At 38.7% G+C, this 24826-nt stretch overlaps 1 protein-coding gene across 6 annotated transcripts in view; it reads left to right on the top strand.

Annotated features, from left to right (window-relative positions):
* The window catches only part of SEC24A (SEC24 homolog A, COPII component), a 51885-nt gene that overhangs the window by 10381 nt on the left and 16678 nt on the right, over nt 1-24826 (top strand). For 3 of the 6 annotated variants that reach the window (XM_073355537.2, XM_073355540.2, XM_073355543.2), the window contains exons 3-14: nt 2033-2197; nt 8014-8094; nt 8439-8605; nt 9753-9925; nt 12583-12685; nt 13523-13649; nt 14044-14153; nt 15931-16043; nt 17460-17578; nt 19918-19973; nt 22611-22817; nt 23140-23260. In XM_073355537.2, coding sequence (XP_073211638.1) covers nt 2033-2197; nt 8014-8094; nt 8439-8605; nt 9753-9925; nt 12583-12685; nt 13523-13649; nt 14044-14153; nt 15931-16043; nt 17460-17578; nt 19918-19973; nt 22611-22817; nt 23140-23260 — 1542 coding nt within the window. The remainder of the gene's footprint in view (nt 1-2032; nt 2198-8013; nt 8095-8438; nt 8606-9752; nt 9926-12582; nt 12686-13522; nt 13650-14043; nt 14154-15930; nt 16044-17459; nt 17579-19917; nt 19974-22610; nt 22818-23139; nt 23261-24826) is intronic. The other 3 variants (XM_073355538.2, XM_073355542.2, XM_073355539.2) reach the window with 3 other exon arrangements.

Raw genomic sequence — 24826 nt, 5'->3', positions numbered from 1 at the left:
TCTAGTTTTCACTCCATCCCAAGTTGTTTGTCTCTAGAAAGTTTCTGAGAAGTGTGAAACGGGCTATAAAAGTGATAGAGCAGCACATTATTCGATGTATCACCTCTTTTTTGTGTGTGCCCTATGATATGCAGGTGACAATTTGCATAACACAGCTGATTTTAACCATTTTGGAAACACAGTACAGATGCAAACCACTTGTACAGTTTCAGTTCACTACAGTTTTATCATCCGGTTTCTACTATCCAATTCACATACAGCAGTTCCTTTTCTAAGTATTCTCCTACTGAGCACACATTCCTGTTAATGGGAGTCATGTGCTGTCCTTGTATAAAGTTTATTGCAAATCAAAGCAACTGGAATGCTAAAGCAAATATTTCCCTTGTGGATGACTTTTAAACCCATGTTGACTGATATGTCATTGTTAACTGTGCACATTAAAAGGAAACTAATTGCATAGTGGCTTTCAAATTGTGATCTGTGAGCCATTAATGTTCATGGAGATACCCCTTGTAGTCCATAGGTGGAGGGAAATTAAGTATCAAGGAGTAGATTGCTTGAAGAAAAGGCAGACCTTGTGAGACTGGTTTTTCAGAGTGGTCTACAGAATAAAAATGAAGGACTGTAATAGCCGGACTGTCATAGCCATGATGCAATAAAAATTCTTCCTGAATTAAATCAGTTGTAATTATTTGTAGAATTAGTGACATGTATTGTATTTAAAATTTAGATGGTATAACTTAGTGTGGTGGCCAGATGCTTCTTGTATTTAGTGGGAGCAAAGGTCTCTGCTAGTGTTGGTAATGTACCTTGCCCTAAAATATCTCTGTTGGCAAAGTCTCAGGTAAAGGAACAAAATGGAAATAATCATGATAAAGATCTACTTTTCTTTGATGTCACCACGGCAGATACACCTGGAGTATTGAATGTTGTTTCATAAGTAATCAAGCAGATAATTTTTTAAACAATCAGTTAAATTTGTGTAGTCTGGTCTGACAACTTACTAAATAATCAGTATACTATAGAAGTACTTTTAATGTATTTTAATGTGTGGCCACATGCTGCCCATCCTGGTGAAGATCTGATGTACTGACAAAAGTTGGTGCTTGATCCTTGGAGAAGGTATTAACTATTCCAAATTTAGTTAATGACTGATAGTGCGCCTGATGCTTTTAGAGAAGGGTAGACCTACCACCTCTGAAATGGAAAAAGGTGTGCTCCTAGGATGACTCTTAAGTGTAAAGTAAAAAAGTAAAGTCAGGATGGCAATCAAATAAGTAATTGTCTTTAAATTATCCATGGATGTCCAGGAAGGGGAAAATCTTCCATTGGCTAAGGGAGGGATGAAGTTACAGAAAAACGGTGTGATCTTAGAACTTCTGTACATTTCTCTAACCTAGGAAGATAAAACACTTCATGTGAGCTTTTCAATATATAGATGCTAATAAACCTTTGTGTAGTATCCTTGACCTAGAGTATTTAGTTTCAAAACAAAAATCCCTTGCATTGCGTGAGTATACTTGGGTTGTGTCTCATTGCTGCAGCATTCTCAGTGTAAAATCTTTGTTGACCAGTAATTAAAAAAAAATCTAGAAAATACGTATTTCTAACAATGACTGCTTAGCATCAAATCATATAGGTGGCAGATGAACATCTTGTCAAGGGAAATCTGTGGTGTTTTTTTTAGTATGAATTTATACGATCATTAGATGCATAGTATTGACTTAGGCTGGCATTTTCAAAGGCAACTCTCGTGGTTAATGTGCTTTGAAAATCTTGCTGTAATGGTTATGAATCATCAAAACAGGTGGTGACATAGATCATGGAGCTGCAGAAGTCCCAGTACGTAAGGATGAGAAGAAAAACTGGCAAAGAGCTGTTAAACTTCATGTGCTTCTTTTGGGGTTTCTGTATCTTGTGCTGATGTTTCCAATGAATAAATAAGATCAATATTTAGATTGACCTGTGTGTAAGTAACCATCTGTGACTCTTCAGTCGGTTTAAAGCTCTTGAAAATGAATTATCTCTGCAGGCTCTGTTCCTCCACCAGTGAATCGGCCGTTAGCTCCTGTTAGACCTCCTCTAGGACCTCCTCCAGCTGGAGGTCTACCTTTAGTGAGGCCATCGGCAACCCCAGTAGGACCGCCTAACAGCTCTTTACCCCAACCTCTGCTAAATTCAGCTACAAACCAAGAAGGTAAGGGATTGATCAGTTCTCTTTATTTGGTTTTTCCATATCAATATAGGTAATTGTAAATACAGAAATTAAACTCACTCAAGATGACTTAGTGAACAGAAACTTTTGGCTGCTGGAAAACTTTCCCATGATTTCACGGAAGTAACTGTGCTTCAGAACTCTTCCATTTTTTTTGATATCTGAATGTTTTCATCACCAGTACTTCCCAAATGACTCTGCTGGAGGATCTTTTTTCTTAAACTTCAAACTTTTTTTTTTAACTTAGAGGTAGTTCAAATATGAAATGAAATGTTTCACAAATATTAGTTTGATACTATATTTTCAGAACAAATTTATTTCACGTGTGTTGAATTTGTGTTGCAATGTCTTTCTGAAAAAACTGTACTAATAATGCACTGATTGTATTGCATTGACGTAAGTTGAAAATTTGACATCAGTGTAGCATAGTTTCCTCACAGTTTCAAGATAAAACTGATGGGAGAAAGACAGTATATTATTTCCCATTGACAGAGGCAAACAAGACAAGTAAAAAACTGAGTGTTCAAAATAGATATTTGTGAGTGATACATGTGTGATGTTATGCCCTTGGTTTTTATATTCACTTTTGTACTTAGGAGGGATTTTTCTTTTCCCATTGTTTCAAAACTGTTTGGGAAATTTAAATCTCTTATCACCAATTCTGCAGCAACTACAGAGGGTTAAAATCTGTTACTCCTGCATAGAGTTCTTCCCTTTATACAGTAGGATCAAAATAGGAGTTAGCATCATTTGAATCATGGTATCGTTACTCCTGGAGTGGAACGGGGACTGCTATGTACAGGGTTGTCCCGTGGGGAAATTTTATAAAATGTGAGCTCTGCAATGCTGTGTCAGATTTAAGTGCTGTACATTATATTTAACTTTTGTAGTGAAACTTTTGAATCATACTTACTGTGTGCTTTCTTTACAGTATGTTAAGGTAGTTGGAGAGTGACACCTGCTTTTAATACCCTATGCAGTACCAGCTGTCCAGGACTATCAATAATCAAAGAAAAAATATGGCAGTCCTGAGATTTACTCCTATGGCTGCTGCACAAGTATGCCATTGTGTTTAAGCACCCATCACTGCTTTGTACCAAACCAGGGTGGATTTGATTTAAATCACTAGTCAGGAAGGCTCGATTTAATCATGGATTTCTACATAAAAGTGTGTTCTTCTTGGTTATAACCTTAATATATATTCTTCACAACTCAGAGATAGATGTCGGTTTCATTTTTAGAAGGCACACACTATACAGTTTTAAAGTGATTTATTTTGAAAACTTTCCAGATTAGTTTTACAGCTATATCAGAAAATGAATGATTGTTTGGTTAATTAATTTACCAAAGGTAATTGAAACAGATATTTATGAAGTCATTGGGAGGTGAACTATCTCCAGTTCAACAGGTTAATCATTAATATTTGGGAGATTTTCTTGCCATGCTGTATCAGGAGGAGAGCATCACCAGACAGACATTTAAATTGTTTTATTTAACTAAAACAACAACTTTGTGTATTCTGGATTTTTGTGTTCAACAGCAAACATAATATTTTAACAAAACAAGCGCATGAATTTTTGAATTTAGTTAAACATTCAAGTTTTTCTTTGTTGCCCTGTTTGCATTGTGCACTCATGACTGACTTACACACAGATAGAGGAACTTCATTAAAATATTCCCAAACTGGGTCTCTCTTATGGTCTGCTGCCATTATAGGTTTTTCCTTCTTGTGACAGAATGGTATGGTAGATCTCAAATCAATATAGGCTACACTTAAGACTTCTGGAATATGCTGCTCAAACAGTTTCACTTTTGTTTCTACTGCCTGTTCCTCCCTTCTCACATTTATCTCCAGACTTCTTCTCCTTGTCCAGATCTGTTCTGTCCCCAACAATCTTCTATTCATTGAACTTTTTAAAATTTTGCACTTTTAGAGAGAGGTAAGGGATTGACTCTGGGTACTCAAATTTGAGAGGGACAATAGGTTTGAAGTCTGTTATTTGTCACCTCTATATATTTACTTATTTAAAAACATTTTTGCTGTTAAGCATGTTATCTCTGGAGAGACAAATCCACAGTTTGAGAACTGCAAAACTAAGCATCTCTGATGGATCTTCTAGACTGAGCACTGAGTCCCATTGGGTAGATAGAAAGATTAACCTAAATAATCTATACAGAAGCCCCTGGAATCCCATAAAATTGGGTTCCTAATCCTGAACTACTGGAATTTATTTACAAAACTTTTCTTAAATATTACATGTTTAGATTCTCATACTATAGAATTAAGAACATAAGAATGGCCATACTGGGTCAGACCAAAGGTCCATCCAGTCCAGTATCCTGTCTACCGACAGTGGCTAATGCCAGGTGCCCCAGAGGGAGTGAACCTAACAGGTAATGATCTAGTGATCTCTCTCCTTCCATCCATCTCCACCCTCTGACAAACAGAGGCTAGGGACACCATTCCTTACCCATCCTGGCTAGTAGCCATTAATGGACTTAACCTCCATGAATTTATCCAGTTTTCTTTTTAACTCTGTTATCGTCCTAGCCTTCACAGCCTCCTCAGGCAAGGAGTTCCACAGGTTGACTGTGCACTGGGTGAAGAAGAACTTCCTTTTATTTGTTTTAAATCTGCTACCAATTAATTTCATGTGGTGGCCCCTAGTTCTTATATTATGGGCACAAGTAAACAACTTTTCCTTATTCACTTTCTCCACACCACTCATGATTTTATATACCTCTATCATTTCCCCCCTTAGTCTCCTATTTTCCAAGCTGAAAAGTCCTAGCCTCTTTAATCTCTTCTCATATGGACACATTCCAAACCCCGAATCATTTTAGTTGCCCTTTTCTGAACCTTTTCTAATGCCAGTATATCTTTTTTGAGATGAGGGGACCACATCTGTACGCAGTATTCAAGATGTGGGCATACCATGGATTTATATAAGGGCAATAAGATATTCTCCATCTTATTCTCTGTCCCTTTTTTAATGATTCTTAACATCCTGTTTGCTTTTTTGACTGCTGCTGCACACTGCATGGACATCTTCAGAGAACTATCCACAATGACTCTAAGATCTCTTTCCTGATTAGTTGTAACTAAATTAGCCCCCATCATATTATATGTATAGTTGGGGTTATTTTTTCCAATGTGCATTACTTTACATTTATCCACATTACATTTCATTTGCCATTTTGTTGCCCAATCACTTAGTTTTGTGAGATCTTTTTGAAGTTCTTCACAGTCTGCTTTGGTCTTAACTATCTTGAGCAGTTTAGTACCATCTGCAAACTTTGCCACCTCGCTGTTTACCCCTTCCTTCAGATCATTTATAAATAGGTTGAATAGGATTCGTCCTAGGACTGACCCTTGGGGAACACCAATAGTTACCCCTCTCCCTTCTGAAAATTTACCATTTATTCCTATCCTTTATTCCCTGTCTTTTAACCAGTTCTCAATCCATGAGAGGATCTTCCCTCTTATCCAATGACAACTTAATTTACATAAGAGCCTTTGGTGAGGGACCTTCTGGAAATCTAAGTACAGTATGTCCACTGGTTCCCCTTGTCCACATGTTTGTTGACCCCCTCAAAGAACTCTAATAGATTAGTAAGACGTGATCTCCCTTTACAGAAACCATGTTGACTTTTGCCCAACAATTTATGTTCTTCTAGGTGTCTGACAATTTTATTCTTTACTATTGTTTCGACTAATTTGCCCGGTACTGATGTTAGACTTACCAGTCTGTAATTGCCAGGATCACCTCTAGAGCCCTTCTTAAATATTGGTGTTACATTAGCTATCTTCCAGTCATTGGGTACAGTAGCTGATTTAAAGGACAGGTTACAAACCATAGTTAATAGTTCTGCAATTTCACATTTAAGTTCTTTCAGAACTCTTGGATGAATGCCATCTGGTCCCGGTGACTTGTTACTGTTAAGTTTCTTAATTCCAAAACCTCCTCTAGTGTCACTTCAATCTGTGACAATTCCTCAGATTTGTCGCTTTATAAATTAGAATTTATAATCCCTATTCCATGATGAGATATCTTTGAGGTATAATGTATCTTAATTAAAACTCTCTCTAGATGGGTTTTTTCCTCAAAGTATTTTATCAAAAAAATCCAGTTTAAATCATTGATTTTTATCCACCCTGTACCAAACCGCCTTGTAGTGTTTCACAGTTAGTGTTCATCTTAGACAGGGCCATATTGTAATTGGCACTGCCTTTTTTTTTTTTTTTTGTTTAAATGTAGTAATGTGGGATATCAAGTCCAAAACTGTTCTTGGTTTCCCCCATGCAGTAAAATTGATAACTGCTTTGTCCTAGGGTAGCTGGGTGAAATTGTAGTATGGAGACCCATTTTAAAAGGAAACCTGCATGGACAACGAAGACGCTTTTTTTTTTATTTTTGAGCATATGAAATTTACTGAAACTTGCATTTGATTAGCAAACTGGTATTTTTTCCACATTTAAAACAAAGCCATGGAACATATTCTTTCTAGATAAGTTAGAATTTTTAACAGACTATGAGGTGGCTTATTTACTTCTGGGTAACAAATTTCTCTAATTTGGGTCACCTTTTGGATATGCTGGGTATGTTTTTCCTTTTACTAACCCAAATAACCCCTTTATGTATTAATTGATGGTTCCCAGTAGCCCTTCATTAATAATTCCCTTCCTGTTTTTGCCACTTTACAATTCTTTTGGTTCTTTACCACAGTTTACTCTTGATTGGGTGTGTGACTTCCAGAAGCTGCTATTGATAGAATCAAACCTATTGATAGAATCCTGGAGCAGGATGTGTGCTCTTAAGAGAAGAGTGTTTGGTTTCTTATTCTTTTAGCAGATATAAGTAATCATTTATGGGTGGAATTTTCAAAAATACATAAGGAAATTGAGCATCTGAATCCCTGAGGCACTTTTGAAAATCACTCCCCAACATGTGCAACCAGGAGAGCAATTTGGCATCTTACTACCGTGCAAATCAAGTTGGACTTTTTGCAAAGCCTGTTATCTAGCCTAAATAAAAATTATATCTGTGGTGAAGTAGTTCATTCAAATGATAAATAACTTTTTTGAAGGGTTGATAACATTTAATGTGCTCTGTGCAAGCAGAGTCAGCAGGGGGAGCACAAGTAAGCTGTATTCCTAGATCTCTATTTAATCACTGGTGCACAAGCAAAGTAAGCGCAAAATCATGCTAACCTCAAGCTTCATCCACAATGTAGGAACACTTTTTTTATAAATTGAAAAGGGATTATTAACACGTATGTTTTACAACAGGTATTGAATATAGAGGAAAAGTTTTTAAAAGTAACTATACCTAAGGCTACGATTTAGTCACAGGTATTGTTAGTAAAAGTCATGGACAGGTTACAGGCAGTAAACAAAAAATAATGGCCCGTGACCTGTCCATGACTTATACTAAAAATACCAGTGATTAAATCTTGGAGGAGCATGGAGGGGGGATGCTGGTGGGGGCGACACCCGGGGCTCATGGTTGCTCCAGCCGGGGACAGGGCCGCAGACCTTAGTTGCTCTGGCCAACTGGGGACCGCTGCCGCAGACCATGGTTGCTCCGGCCAGCCGGGGACTGCTGCCCAGAGTCTCTTTCCATTAGGTGATCCTTTTTTGCTTCATGTTTTAGAATCGAGCATTAAGATTTTTACACTGAAATGTTCTTCAGCTTGTCACTATCCTATTAAATCAGTTGCTGATATTAAACTTCCGATGAGGAAAAGCAGCTCAATTTCTGAATTTAAGCCTTCATTTCTTAATGAGTTGTTCTTAGCAGGTGATGCAACAGCCGCTGCCAGTGATGGGTCTTTGGTCCAAAATAGTTATGATGCAATAGAAGGAGGAGGCTTCATGGGTAGGACATTCTTATTAAACACTTTTAATTTTGCGGAACTTAATTTTTAAAGTCTTTTCAGGTGGGAGGTGGTGGGGTGTTACTCTAACAAATGTATACTTTGCTCAGTGTAAGTTTATCTCAAGGAAATTGTAGTATTTGAAGCTTTGTTATAACATTTTATTATGCTTATCTGTGTAAGTGTTTTTAAACAAGAATCCAGCCAAAACCTTTCAGTAAGTGCCTGGCCAGAATGTGAACATAATAGCATGATATCAATGGAAGCGCTATTTTTTTGTGTATCAACCTAACTGCATTTCTTGGATAACTCATTTGGATATGTAAATCCTCTTTGTCCGCTCTAGCAACCACGTATCAGTCTCCTGCTCCCCAGAATCTTAAAATGGGTAGAAATGTTGGGTATTCTTATCCCACCTTACCACCTGGTTACCAGAATGCATCTTCACCTGGAGCACCAGGAATCCAGTCCTCACCCCTGCAATACCCAGCTGGACCACAACCATTTCCTCAGGTAAATCTTTCCTGTTGGTTTTCTATCTCATTAAAGCCTCAGTCCTGTAAACAGATCCATGCAGGCAGAACCCTGCGCTCATGTAGAGCTTTGTAAACGTCATTAGAGTTCATATAAGCACCAGGGTCTGCCTGTGCAGTTCAGCTTGCAGGATCAGGGCCTAAATCTGTGTATGTTGGTTAGATTTCCAGGGCTGGTCAGGGAGAAACTTTTTTCTACATCTTTTGAAACAATATCAGCTTACTGCTAATGTGTCCCAGTTCTCCTTACAAGATTGTCTCCCCAAATTCATCTGTACTGCTGCCAAAATAACTTTTTCCAGCCACTTGGACCATGTTTTTTAATTCCCACCCCACTGAATCCCTGTATGTATTGATTATCAAAATTGGTGCCCAGTGCTCTACATATTTCAAGTTTCTTCTCCAGACTTTCAAAGAAGAACGTAACTCCACTTCTGCCTCTTGCTCCAGCCAAGCTTTTGTTTTCTGCCCATTCTTTGCTTTGTCATCCTTGATCTCCCTGATGATCAGACTCCCAGTTAGCATGCAAAGCTTTTTCCTCCTCGCAAAAACTAACTATACATGTTTTAGTGTTCTAGTTATGACCATCACATGCCACTGTTTGTCCTGTAGTTTACATACATCATGAGCTTTTAGACTGTAAATATTTTGGGGCAGAAATTCTGCTTGGCTCACTTTACCTATTTTAGAATGCAGTACACAGATTTGTCCCCATTGGTCCAGATCCTCAAAGGTATTTAGGCATCAAACTCCCTTTGAAATCAGATTTATGCAGCAGATGCATACATGTGCAGATAAAATATTATTATTTGTGTGCCTGGATAATAGCATACACAAGTGTCCTGTTGATTGCCAAAAGAATTCAATAAACTAAGAAGTCTTAGAACAAGTGCATGGTGGTACATATCTTTGTCTATCATATCTATCATAATATATAAGCTGCTTGTTTCTTGATAGTTGACAAGATTAAGTTTGTTTTGTAACTAGTGCCCCAATATATTGCAACAGAACACCAAATAATACTTGAACTAGAAAATTCTGAAAGGGAAATAATCTGCTTGTTTTTTAAATTGATGCATCATCCAGATAAATTCAGTTAAAGTCTTAATTTTTTTTTTTTAACTTAGCCTGCCTTGGGCACTAATCACATAACTGGGTCTATGGGTGGCCTGAGTCTGCAACCAGAAGGATTAAGATCTATCAACCTTCTTCAAGAAAGAAATATTCTTCCTACAACACCTTTGCAGGCTCCTGTCCCAAACTTGCATGAAGAAATCCAGAAGCTCAACTGTAATCCAGAGTAAGGTTTCCCATTCTCTATAATTTATCAAAAGAAATGGAAATAAGAACTATTCCTCAGATTTTAAAAAAAATCCTTAGGGTCTAAAAATCAGCATATAAAATTCTTACATTCCAGTAATTGTTTGGAAAGCAGTTTCATTTTTATTAAAATAATGAAAGATGAAAAGTGGCTTAATTTTTTTAATTAAAAAAAAAGTAAAGTACAGACCAGAGTGCAAACACTGCTCTTGACACATTCCAGGTATTAGCCATATAGATTCATTCTTGTCTTAAACCGTTTCTCATAATCTCTTTATAGTTTATATTTACATCAGCAAAATTGCTGGTGTTCAGTTGATCAGAGGAGAGTAAAATGCAAGTCCATAGCACGGGGTGGGCAAACTACTGCCTGCGGGGCACATCTGGCCCACGGGATCGTCCTGCTCGGCCCGTGAGTTCCTAGCTGGGGAGGCTCGCCCCCGGCCCCTCCCCCGCTGTCCCCCCTCTCCTGCAGCCACATTGCTGCGGAGGCTGCGCGGCTTACGCCCACCCACCTCCCAGGCTTTCCAACAAGCCTGTCCTGCCACTCTCAATGGCATGGTAAGGAAGTGGGGGGAGGGCAGGAGGTCCCGGGGGGGCAGGAGGCAGTTGGATGGGGCAGAGGTTTTAGGGGCCAGGAGACAGAGAGCATCGGGAGTTGGAGGGGGGGGATCCTGGGGGAACAGTTAAGGATGGGGGTCCTGGAAGGGGGCTGTTAGGGGACAAGGAGCAGGGGAGGGATGGATGGGTCAGGGATCCCAGGGGGACTGTCAGGCAGTGTGGATAGGGGTCGGGGAGAGTCAGGGGACACGGAGCAGGGGGGATTGGATTGGGTGTGCTGTCCGGGGGGGGGGGTTAGGGGGGCAGGTCCTGGGAGGGGGCGGTCAGGGGACAAGGAGCTGGCGGGGGGCAGGGGGGGGGTTGGATGGGTCGGGGGTTCTGAGTGGGGCAGTCAGGGGCTAGGAAGTGGGAGCAGGCGGATAGGGGGTGGGGGGCCAGGCTGTTTGGGGAAGCACAACCTTCCCTGCCTGGCCTTCCATACCATTTTGCAACCTCGATGTGGCCCTCGGGCCAAAAAGTTTGTCCACCCCTGCCATAGCAGCTTTTATTGCTGTCAGTCAGTTACCTCTCTCCCTCTCAAGTGAGAAGGAAGGTTCATATATTCTCGCTAGAAAAATTCCTCTGGGAACATTGTAATGGCTTAGAAGTTTGTATGAAAGGATATTGTAGTTTATATAAGATAATATCAATTAATAAGTCATCTTCTAAACCCTGTTTTTTAGAACACTTTTGGTAGACGATAATCCTCCTTTTACCCTTGGTCTGTCAGAGACCTGAAAATAGGCTTGATGAGATTAGTTGGATAACTCCCATCAATGACCTCATCTCCTCTTATAAAACAAGATTCCTTGAGTGTAATCCTTTTTCCAGTATATAGATCTGGTTAATTATCTAACCAGCTGAAATTATTTCTCCACTCACCTCAACATATGTATCATATTTTGAGCTAGTCATGTCTAACTCCATCATATCCGTTAGACAAAGATCAGTGCTTTGAAGTACATAGGATCTTCAGTTCTAAGGCTAATGACTAGGCATTCTCCTGCTAGAATATGTAACTAAAGTGCTTTTCATGATGCTATCTACAGCAATATAAACACAATAAATACAAAACTGTGTTTAAGCCATCTGATAAAATGAGTCTGCAGTGTGCATCTCCAGAGTGGATTGTGATCCACCTTGTGGGAACGTGGGCAAAGGCCTGGTATTTTCAAGGCACTTGGATAGGTGTATTAGAATCCAAGAGTTACAACTGGCAAGAAACAAAAGTCAAAAACAGAATGGATTCTGGGCAGGTGTAGAAGTAGAAATGAAGTCATTTAAATAAGGCACAGGAGGAAAAAAAAAATCTTGACTGCAGAACCTTTCATTTTGAACTCTCTGTACCAGAGGTAACCAGTGAAGTTTTAAATAATGGAATAAATGGGAGGCTAAACAGAAGGCCAGCAGCGTAGTTTCTGCTATCATCTAATTGGGAATACCTTGGTAATATTATCAATTTACATATAATCAAAGATACCTTTTTGATGTCTGAGAAGTCTAACTTGGGGTTAAGTAACCTGTATGTAAGTTTTGTATTTGTTTGTAACAGAATGTGTTACAGGCCAATATATTTATTCCACTCAACCAAACGTGTACAAAATATGGTGACAATTTAGGAAAAGCAAGGTGCGTGTGATGGTTATGCCTTGGATTCAAACAGTTCACGTTGAAGTTGTTGTGAATTTGGTATAAAGCTGGAGAGGGTATTCTGTCAGGAAATAGTAATTCACTGCTATCAACTGTGAAAAGAAGATATAAGGATTCTATGTACTACTTAAATAATAATGACAGGTTTCAGAGGAACAGCCGTGTTAGTCTGTATTCGCAAAAAGAAAAGGAGTACTTGTGGCACCTTAGAGACTAACCAATTTATTTGAGCATGAGCTTTCGTGAGCTACAGATGAAGTGAGCTGTAGCTCACGAAAGCTCATGCTCAAATAAATTGGTTAGTCTCTAAGGTGCCACAAGTACTCCTTTAAATAATAATGTTGTTCTCTGAAAGCCTCTGAAAATAACCCTTTATCTTTCATGTAGGTTGTTCCGATGTACCCTGACTAACATTCCTCAAACTCAGGCCTTATTGAATAAAGCCAAACTTCCTTTGGGGCTCCTGCTTCATCCTTTCAAAGACTTATCGGTATGATGAAATATTCAAAGCTTTAAACACTGTAGTGTCATCTATACCTGTACTAGAGTTCAATAACTGATAACTAACTCTATAAGAGACAAATGTCTCAGCTAATCTTGGCCCAGGAAAAAACGTCCCATAGAAAACTGTTTAGTCCTCTTGCTTCTGCTCCATGAAAACCAGTGTCATCTTTTTAAATATCTGCCCCCACTATTACAGTCCCTAGCCTCATCTTAAATGATATTGGAAGCTCTGAGGTGCAGTACAGCACTCAATCTATAATGAAGCTAGTCAATATATTTTAATATTGGTATAGCTTGTGTGGTTTTATCTTGTCACCTAATCACTAGCTGCAGCCATTGATTTCTTCCTATACTCCAGTTCCCTGAGCACTAACTCTTAACTAAGTCAAAAACTGAGACTCGTGTGGCCCCGTTCATATGGGTCCCACAGCCTGTTACTTCCGCAGTTGACTTCAATTTCTAACATACCTATTTATGAAATGTCTGTTTCTGCAGTGCTGAGTTAGGGGACAGTGTTCTGTCTTTTTAAAATAAACTGAAAATACAAAATTAGACATGCTGATTGAGAGGTTTATCTTTTTTTGAAAAAGAAACATACACAGTTAAGTAGGTTAGAGCCTGAATTTAACCAACCTTTCTAACAGTTAAAGTTTTGGGGGCACATTGTGGATTAGGGGTATTTTCTTCTTCTATTCTGTTTCTTAAGTGGGTGTTGCATCTAGGCTGGCTAACCTCAGAGCACAGAGAAGATAGTATTACTATTGTACTATATGTCATAAGTATCTTGCTTTAGGGTTTTAAAGCAGAAGTTCCTCTTTTCCAGCAATTACCTGTGGTCACCTCCAGTACAATTGTGAGATGTCGTTCCTGCAGGACGTATATTAACCCTTTTGTCAGCTTTCTAGACCAAAGGAGATGGAAGTGCAACTTGTGTTATAGAGTGAATGATGGTAGGTTTTAAACCAATGAGCCCACTTAAACATTCGTGTCAACTTTTGAATTGAACTTCTATGTGCATTCCATCAATACGCTTTTATCCTGACATTTGAGGTCTGCTGCTATACGTCTGGTCCTTCCCAGATCAGGATTGTGTGATACAGGGAGTCTTCCACTATGGACCAAGATGTGATCACTAAAGAGCTTCACTGAGTTTGAAACAGTCTCCAAATGGGAAATATTATTGTACTGCCCTACTTAGTACCCCCTATATATTTCCTCTTACACAGTATCTCACTGCAGATACAGCATGGTTACTCAGACATGTCTGTGCTAAATCCTAGCGCAGTTAATATTCGTGTACTTTAGTGTGAATTGTAATAATACTATAATTTTCATTTTATGTAGTTCCCGAAGAATTCATGTACAATCCTGTGACAAGAGTATATGGAGAACCTCATAAAAGACCTGAAGTTCAAAATGCTACTATTGAGTTCATGGCTCCCTCTGAATACATGGTGAGGTTTTGGTTCCTCTTATTAAACTTTTATATATTGCTTTAATGTCTAGGGGCTTCAATCAGAAAAGACGGCTATTGTGCAAGTGCTCCACAGACTCCTAGTAAGGCAATCCCTGCCACAAAGAGCATATCTGAGAAATTTTGCAAGATGGACTTTTTCAAACAGTATTATGTAACTTTAACATCTGAGTTGTTGCAAATATCACTTTGTACTTTTATACAGGAAAATGTGTAGGTACTGCTCGGTCCCAAGGAAGAGCGCTAAGGTACTCCGCTGGGCTAGTGCATCTAAGCAGTTCTCACTCTCGTGGCTGTTTCCTGACTAGAAGTCTGCTGTCTCAGCAAAAGGGGGCCTCAGTTAGCTCAAATGGTAGAGGCCTGTGTTTCATTTTTTTTAAATCCCAGGTTCAAATCTTTTTTTTTTTTTTTTAAGCCCTCATGGTGTCTTCACGAAACCTCAGGGTTTCTTATACTAATGTACAGCAATATCAAGAAATATTAATATCAAGAAAAATTGTACACAATCATTGCTTGCACTTCTGTTTTTGGTAGATGAGTAAAAGTCATGTGATTGTGCCCACTAACAGTGCATCTGAGATTGATCAGTTTTGTCTTCTGCAGTTATAGCTTTGGGTGGCAGTGGTTCTGAACCTTTTCTGTATTGTGACCTTGAATTATGATAAGTTTTTGGACCCCACCCCTCTGATATAAAGAAACGGTTGTTGTCTCTCTCACAAACCCCAGATGTATTCAGGACCCCTAAAACCCCTGGCATAGGATGCCATGATCTAGTTTCTGTTAACATGTCTGGAGTGTTAAGGCAAAGAATCTTAAAGAATATATATAAAAAATTGTGGTTCCATCTTCTAAATGTTAATCTTTATTTCTGGTTCATATTAGCTCTTAATATTGTTGTAATGAAAAATATTGGAAAATTTCATCGTTATTGTGGCTTAAACTGTACTTAAGATGATATACTTGTACTAAAACCACTAGGTAATAGACCAAGAGTCCAGTTCTGCAACCTTTGCTCACCCGAGTAGTCCTATTGACTTCAGTGATTGTTTGGATAAAGGTTGCAGAATCTGCTCTTTAAGCAGTACCAGCTAAACTAAACTAATGGTGATGAAATGTATTCTGTCTGCACTTTTCTAAAGTAACTGATGTGTCATCTAAAGAGGAAAATACCAGTTCTGAGAACTTGGAGAAGACAGCGTGTTAAAGGGACAACATCAAATCAAATACATTGAAGTACAAATTAATTTGTTCAAAATAATACCTTAGGTTTTAAAAAATTAATACTTCAGAAAGCTAACATTGATATTTATATATTTTTTCCTTGCATTATCTCAGCTTGAATGATTTGTCACTTTTACTTCTGGATTACTATTGGACTCTCGCACGCTATCAGGATGCTACACTGTTTGGGTTACAAATATTGCAGTGGAATGGTAAAAAAAAAGTCCCTTGGTAATTTTTCTAAATTACATGGGAATATTCTTGTTGACTCTGGATTTTGTAAAATCTTATTTTTACAAACATCAGTTTCAGGCCAAATTTGATCTGACAGTTTCACTTTAGCAAGGACTAGAATTTATCCCATTTGTTTTTCCTCCATATTTTCTACTGTACTATCATTGCTTATTTGTCCGCTATTACACAAATTAGAGATATTTCTGTTTCGGGGATGCGTTCTGAGTGATGCAATATAACCAATAAACTGAGACTGACCGTTTAAATCACTGGACTTTAAGAATCTCTTGGGTTTTTTTTAGTTACGTCCACCTCAACCTCCTGTGTATCTCTTTGTGTTTGACGTCTCCCACAATGCAATAGAAACAGGATACCTGAATACAGTCTGCAAGACCTTATTAGACAATCTTGACTTGTAAGTTTTGGTTCTCTTCTCAGAATTTAATCTTTTTTCCTTGTATTTCCAGTGTTTTCTTTGTGGAAATGTTTTTTGTGATCTGTGAAACTAGTTTAATGTTGTGTGAACAGGATTTTAATTCAGTCCATTTATGACAGAGAGGAAAATTTTCAAAGTACTGCATAGGAATTAGCCTTAAATTCGGTTCTTATCAATTGTAGATACAATGATAAAACCCCTAATTTTAAAATGTACCTGTCAGTCTGATTATACAACTTCTTGTTTTTGCTTTAATAATGCAAAAAAAAATGCATAAGAATATCATAGGTTTGCACTGAACAAAGATTTGGAACTATGGCTTTAGAAACAGTAATTCAGTGTGCACTCCTTGCAACAAATGCACATACATGTCTATAAAGCTTTTCAGGAGAGACAAGTTGGGTGAGGTAATATCTTTTATTGGACCAACTTCTGTTGGTGAGAGAGACAAGCTTTCAGGCTTACACAATGATCTTCCTCAGGTCTGGGAAGTGTGTCTATACATACACGCACACAAGGTAACAATTTATAGCTACTCCCACAATGAACTTGTGTAATACTTTACATCTTTTATGTCTGGTGGAATTCAGCATTAAAAAATTATGTGCACAGTATTTTATAATTCTGCATATTTTATTTGTCAGAATAACACAATATAATCACACCAGTTTCAATTATTTTTGGTGATTTATTTCAATATACCTGTCAGCAATACAGATGACCAAAAAGATTCAGGAAATGTTTTTTGACAAATAGATTCCTTACTAGGCATATTAATATAGAACTCTGAGTAATTCATTTAAACTACGATAGAGAACCCTATTTCCCACACCCCTCAGAAGCAGTGCAAAGGCTTGGGGGAGTCAGCGGTAGCAGAGGAGCTGAGGGAGAGGGAAATAAATTGCTGGGAAAGATCCTGGGTGTGAACTTGGATGGCTGTTGGGTATGGATGGGAAGGGTATGGAACAAGTTTTTTGCGGGGGCGGGGTGGGATTGTTAGGGAGTTTCCCCCATGCAGATGCCAGGTTGAATTTCCATAGGGGCCTACAACTCCATTCAAAAAATTGTAGGGGTCCACAAATGAAAAACGGTTGAAAACTATTGCTTTAGAGTAAGTCTTAACATAGGTAGTGTCAGTTTATTGCTGTAAAATAGCTCAAAGCCAAGCCATGAACAAATTTCAGTATTGCAGTTGTTCTAACTACTTGTTGGGGGAGGGAAGTGTAAGCATTAGCCTGAGAATGATGTAATGGATATTGCAGAAGCTGTATTTCCCAGCAGGAATAAAATGTCCCTCTACCTTATGTCATTGTAATAGCTCTGAGAGAACATACTTGCACTTGAACAGTGTAGGCTATCCAAAATCGACTTGCTAAACACTTTTTTGATTTTTAGGCTTCCTGGGAACACTAGAACAAAAATAGGCTTTATAACATTTGACAGCACAATCCATTTCTACAGTCTTCAGGAAGGTCTCTCTCAGCCTCAGATGCTAATAGTTTCAGATATTGAAGGTATGTAAGAATGACCTCTAAATTGAATTTTATAAAATGATACCTAATGATTTTGACATACTGTGTTCGCACACTCTAGAACTCTAAATACTAAGATGGGTGAACTAGAGTGCCTTGTATTAAATTAGGATATTGACATAATTAAGATTGCAGAAACTTTCTGAAATAAGGATAATTGATGAAACATGATAATACCAGCGTACAAAATTTAAAGGAATGGTGGTAGGTCACACTATTGGGGAATGGCACTATATGTGAAAGAAAGAATAGTCAAATATAGTAAAAAATCTTAAATGAATTGAACTGTACCATAGAATCTCTAAAGATAGAAATTCCATGCTTGGACAATAAGCATATAGCAATAGTAATATACTACCGACCAGCTGAGCAGAATAGTGACAATGACTGTGAAATGCTCAGGGAGATTAGAGAGGCTTTGAAGCAGAAAATTCAATAATAATAATGGGGGATTTCAGCTGTCCTCATATTGACTAGGAACATTTCACTTCAGAAAGGAATGCAGAATTAAAAATTTGATACCATAAAAGACTGCTTCTTGGAACATCTTGTCCTGGAACTTAAAAGGGGAGAGGCAATTCTTGATTTAGTCCTAAGTGGAGTACAGGATCTGGGTTGAGAGGTGAATATACCTGGACCACTTGGTAATAACCATAATGTAATTAAATTTAACATCTTTCTAGGTGGGAAACATGTCAAAGAAATTCACCATGGTAGCATTTAACTTAAAAAAGGGGAACTACACAAACATGAGGAAGCTAGTTAAACAGAAATTAACACAAACAATCACAAGGGTGAAATGGATAGTTCTCTGAAAACATCAGCTTGATGTGTAGCAGCAGTCAAAAAAGCTAACAATGCGAGGAACCATTAGAAAAGGGATAGAAAATTAACTAAAAAAAAAAATGATAATGCCATTCTATAAATCCATGGTATGCCCACACCTTGAATACTGCATGCAGTTCTGGTCACTGTATCTCAGTAAAGATGTATTAGAATTGGAGAAGGCCAAGACGAATGATTAAGTGTGTTAGAACAGCTTCCACTGAGGAGAGATTAAAAAGGCTGGGTCTGTTCATCTTAGAAAAGAGATGACTAAGGGGGGAAATGGTAGAGGTCTATAAAATCATGAATGGTGTGGAGAAAGTGAATCGGGAAGTGTTTACTCCTTCACATAACACAAGAAGTAGGGGTCACCTAGTGAAATTAATAGGCAGCAGGTTTCAAATAAACAAAAGAAAGTACTACTTCACACAACGCACAGTCAACTTGTGAAAGTTGTTGCCCTAGGGCATGCTGTGAAGGCCAAAAGTATAACTGCATTCAAAAAAAAATTAGATAAGTTCATGGAGGATAGGTTCATCAATGGCTATTAGCCAAGATGGTCAGAGAGGCCACCCCAAACTCTGTCTCCTTAAGTCTCTGAGGGTGCGTCTACACTGGAATAAAAGGTCTGTGGCTAGCCTGGGTCAGCTGACTTGGGCTGCAGAGCTAGAAGTTGCTATGTAGACATTTAAGCTCAGACTCGAGCTTGGGCTCTGGGATCCTAGCCTTCCCCCTCGCACTGGCGTAGACATACCCTGGCTGTTGCCAGCTGGTACTAGACAACTGGGAACGGATCAGTTGATTGCCCTGTACTGTCCTCTGTAAGAGACAGAATATTGAGCTAATATAGTTGTTCTTATGCTCAATATGCTGGGAATTCCCAGATCAGATCACTAATTCATCTAGCAGTGGCCAGCACCAGATGCTTCAAAGAGTAGTGAAATCTATTTAATGTATCTAGGGTCTCAGCTAAGGTCCATTAAAGTTAATTGTACAATTGTGACGTATAGTGGGCTTCTTTAGTGGCCTTCACAGGTGAGCTGTTCATGACCTGAAACATGAAGTCAACTTTCCTGGCATTCTAGTTTAACTCCTAAAATTATCTAAACTTTGTATTTCAATCCTATTTAAACTATTGATCTCAGTAGCTTCCTATAATTCCTAAGTGGCTACATGATGCTTAAGGTTTTTTTTTTTTTTTTACTCTTAGTTGTACTGCCGTTTAATTTAAAATGACCTTTCATTGCATAATGTTGGATAGGGTAAATATTACAAAAATGAGCACCTAATAGTTTTTCACAATACTTCTGTTTTACAGGCCATGTTCTTATTCTCTTTTACTCTTTTGCTTTTCATGCCAGATAATCATTATCTCAAATTGAAATGCAAGGGATTGCACGGGTATAACTGAGGGCAGAATAAGACCCAGACTGGTCTGAAAACTAGCTGAAATGTTTTCAGATAGCTTTAATCAGTTCATTTTTCTGCTCTTCCAGATGTGTTTATACCAATGCCAGAGAACTTATTAGTAAACTTAAATGAAAACAAAGAGGTAAGACCTGTCTTAAACTGTTTCGGTGACATTCAGGCAGTATGAAGTGCATTTGATAACTTGTACAGTACTTAATGAGATAATGTCAATTGAAATCACACTTGTCTGAATTTCTTGTCTACTTTTATTACAAAAATTACTGTAACTGAAATAAATGGAAATATTTTGTTTAGTTTTACTTTGTGCGTTTAACTGCGTTGTATGTAATTAGTGTTGCTGTTTCCCCTGTGTAGTCAGCCAGTTTCTCTGTGGAGACTCATCTTTCTTCAAAGCAAGCAAGCAAGCAGAGTATTGCCAAATCACTTTTAATTGGTTACATTTCACTGGTTACATTGGTGTCCTTTAAATATCTCAGGTCTCTTTATTTAAAGATAAGGGAATCCAATGCATGTCTCTTACTAGGTGAAGTAACTTAAGATTAATCGCAGTTAACTAATTTTATTAACTCATGCGATTAACTCAAAAAATTAATCTTAATTAATTGCAGTTTTAATCACATGGTTAAACTATAGAATACCAATTGAAATTTATTAAATATTTTTGGATATTTTTTTACATTTTCAAATATTGATTGCAATTACAACACAGTATACAAAGTTAGTGTTCACTTTATATTTTTTATTACTAATATTTGCACTGTAAAAATGATAAAAGAAATAGTATCTTTAATTCACCTCATACAAGTACTGTAGTGCAGTCTCTTTTTTGGGAAAGTGCAACTTACAAATGTAGAATTTTTTTTATTACATAACTGTTTTTTTTTTTTGTGTGAGTGCAATGTAAAACTTTAGAGCCTACAAGCCCACTCAGTCCTACTTCTTGTTCAGCCAATCGCTAAGACAAATAAGTTTGCTTACCTTTATGGGGGATAATACTGCCCGCTTCTTATTTACGACACTAGAAAATGAGAACAGGCTTTCACGTGGCACTTTTGTAGACAGCATTGCAAGGCATTTAATGTGTCAGATATGTAAACATTTGTATGCCCCTTCATGCTTTGGCCACCATTCCAGAGGACATGATTTCATACTGATGATGCTCATTAAAAAAATACTGCGTTAATTAAATTTGTGACTGAACTCCATGGGGGATAATTGTATGTCTCCTGCTCCATTTTACCCGCATTCTGCCATATATTTCGTGTTATAGCAGTCTCAGATGATGCCCCAGCACATGTTGTTCGTTTTAAGAGCACTTTCATTGTAGGTTTGAGACAATGCAAAGAAGGTACCAATGTGAGATTTTTAAAGATAGCTACAGCACTCGATCCAAGGTTTAAGAACCTCCTTCCAAAATCTTAGAGAGGAGGTGTGGAGCATGCTTTCAGAAATCTTAAAAGAGCAACACTCCGATGCAGAAACTACAGAACCCAAACCACCAAAAAAGAAAATCAGCATTCTGCTGGTGGCATCTGACTCTGATGATGAAAATGAACATGTCGGTCCGCCCTGCTTTGGATTGTTGTTGAGCAGAACCAGTCATCAGCATGGATGCATGTCCTCTGGAATGGTGGTTGAAGCATGAAGGGAGTAAGAATCTTTAGCGCTTCTGGCACGTAAATATCTTGTAATGCTGGCTACAATAATGCCATGTGAAGGCCTGTTCTCATTTTCAGGTGACATTGTAACAAGAAGTGGGTAGCATTGTCTCCTGCAAATGTAAACAAACTTGTTTGTCTGAGCGATTGGCTGAACAAGAAGTAGACCTACATTTGTAAGTTCAACTTTCATGATAAAGTGATTGCATAACAGTTCTTGTATTAGGTGAATTGAAAAATACTATTTTTTATATTTTTTACAGTGCTGATATTTGTAATAAAAAATAAATATAGAGTGAGCACTGTACACTTCGTATTCTGTGTTATAATTGAAATCAATATATTTGAAAATGTAGAAAATATCCAAAAATATTTAAATAAATGGTCTTTTATTATTGTTTAACAGCACAATTAATTGCAATTTTTTTTAATCGCTTGAAAGCCCTACTTAAAATGTTGGCAAGCTTTGCCATATTGAGTTCCTAGTTTTTTGTGCTTGGGAACTTGTTTTATTAGATGCAATAGGTTATGGAATACTGTAGAATGTCACTCTAGATAAAACCTGAGAACTTGCACATGGACACTTGGGTTATGGTGGCAGTTCACATACCTCCAGTTAGTTTGGAGCAGATTTGGGACTTTCTTCCCAGTTATTTTTAGATGAGAGCAATACATCCACTGTGCTCAAAGAGGAGCACATGTGTATCAACACTTAATGTGTGTAGTACATGGCAGACTAGGAAAAAGTGAATTATTTAACTTGGAAAAGTTGCTCTGGTCATCTGAGGCAAAATGTTGAAAATAACTCTTAATTAGTTCCTACAGTTTTAGAAATGCTAAATTTCAAGTGAAAAAGTAGAGGTCAGATAAAAAGCCAGATATTAAGAGGCCTCAATGCTGGCTGGGTGCTGTAAAACAGCAAACTACCCTCACATCTTGTTTTAAGGTATTAAATGTTACTTTTTTGTGTATGTATTTAATTTATCTCTTTATTATGCGTGTAACATTGAATACTGCTGGTATTGTATAGCCTGGGCAACAGAGGAGAAATCTCTTTTGAAACTTTTTAATTCTGAGTACTTTTTTTTACTTTATACCAGCTAATTCAAGATTTACTGAGGACCTTGCCTCAGATGTTCACCAAATCCCTGGAAACACAGAGTGCTCTGGGACCTGCGCTGCAGGCCGCCTTCAAACTGATGTCTCCCACTGGTGGTCGAATTTCTGTCTTCCAGACACAGCTTCCATCTGTAGGAGTGGGATCGCTGAAATCCCGAGAAGAACCGAACCAAAGAGCATCTGCAAAGGTTACAAAACCACTCTTTAAACACAGATTATGAAAATTTACAATCCTGTTGAATGAGTTTATATAAATTTTGCATGGTTTGGATTATCTTAGTTTTATTATAGTTCTGTTGTGAGAGCTGACGTTCTTATGCTGTATTAATCAAACGTTACTAACAAGGAAACCTATAAACACAGAGTAATGCTCTGATTTTGAAAAATACTTAGCACTCAGAACAGCCATTAAAGTCAGAGTGAGAGATGCAGTGCTGAGCATCCCTGAAATTAGGTCATAGGAGCGTGTGCCTTTTGGAATTCCTCTCTTCTGTTTCCTTGTATTAACAGGACATACATCTTACACCATCCACTGACTTCTATAAGAAGTTAGCCTTGGACTGTTCAGGGCAGCAGGTTGCAGTTGACTTGTTCCTTCTTAGTGGGCAGTATTCTGACTTGGCTTCATTAGGTAAGTCGTCATAAGCTGCTGTTTAAGATTGTAGCTTCAGTGTTCTAATGAACACTGTGTAATGCTAAAAATTTTTTTTGCTCTTTCACTTAAGTATATTCTACCATTTTAATGTAATGGTTGGTATTGGTAACCATGCCCAAGAGGGTTACTTATGAGACTGCATGTTCCCCTATCCACTGTTTGACATTTCTATGGGTAGAGATTATGGTATTTCATTTTAGGAGTTTCCTTCTTACCTGAGGGTTGAGATTTTCTCATCTCTTGGAACATTGTCAGGACTTGTTCCCTAATATTACTAGACAAAAATCAAAGTTCTAGAAACGTTTAAACAAAGTCCTGTTTAACAAATAGAAATATGTTTAAACTATCTGGGTATCATCTCCTCATTTCCAGATTCTGAACGGCCTCACTAATATGGGCCGTGAGATGACTTCTTTAAAAAAATTAAAAATTGGTAGCTATATCCTTGTATGTCAAAGCAGTTCATAGCTCAGTATCTGATTGTGTCTGTTGGCAGCTCAAAGACAGAGTTCTGTTTACAAAACTTGACCCTTTTCCTCCTAGATCATGTCCTAAATTTTACAAAGAGGATTTCCCTTTGTTCTGGACTAAACATATGTCAGATACCATGGTGACAAGCACAGTATAAGAACCTGAATAGGGTGACTAGCAGGGGCTACTGACCCACAGAAAAAGTCAGTCGTGGGCTGTGCACAGGCTCGGGGCTTCCCATTGCAGTGGGGCGAGCTGTGGAGGCTTGGGGCTTCCCCTAGGCTCTGGGTTGAGGCCAGAAATGAGGGATTCAGGGTGCAGGAGGGGGATGAGGGCTCTGGGGTGGGGCTGGGGCCAAGGGGTTTGGTGTGCAGAAGGAGGTTCGGGGTATGGGCTCCAGGAGGGAGTTTGGGTGCAGGAGGGGGCTCAGGGCTGGGGCAGGAGGTTGGGGTCTGGAAGGGAGTTAGGGTGCAGGAGGGGATTCTGACCTAGGACAGAGGGTTTGGGGTGCGAGTTCTGGCTGGGCGGCACTTACCTCAGGTGGCTCCCGGTCGGCGTCACAGTGGAGCTAAGGCAGGCTCCCTGCCTGCCCTGGCTCCTCGCGGCTCCCAGAAGCGGCCGGCATGTCCCGCCCCAAGGTGGAGGGGCCAGGGGACTCTGCATGGTGTGCACTGCCCACGGGAGCTGTGGAGCTGGCTTTGGGATCAAGGCATTACATGGAGCTTCTCCGTTTGCCCCTGGTTCTAGGGGCCGCAGGGACATGCTGGTCACTTCTGGGAGCTGCACGGAACCGACTGGATTTTTAACAGCCTGGCAACCCTAGCTTCTCCCCGCAGCAGGGTGAGCCGGTGCTTGCAGCTCCAGCCCCACATATGGGTGCCAAGGCTTGGTGCTTCCGGCCCACAGCGCAGAGACTTGCCGCAGGCCACATGACATGAAGCAGCGGGCCGTAGGTTCCCCACTCCTGCTGGATAGGATGGGATTTCATGTTGAGATGACTTCCCCTTAATGCATAATGACATTGTTAGTGAGACATAATATTACAACTTCCTTCTTTAGCATGATAGTTTC

Source organism: Lepidochelys kempii, chromosome 8, assembly GCF_965140285.1.
Source record: "Lepidochelys kempii isolate rLepKem1 chromosome 8, rLepKem1.hap1, whole genome shotgun sequence".
NCBI lineage: Eukaryota > Metazoa > Chordata > Testudines > Cheloniidae > Lepidochelys > Lepidochelys kempii.
This window is presented reverse-complemented; position numbering and strand designations above follow the sequence as displayed.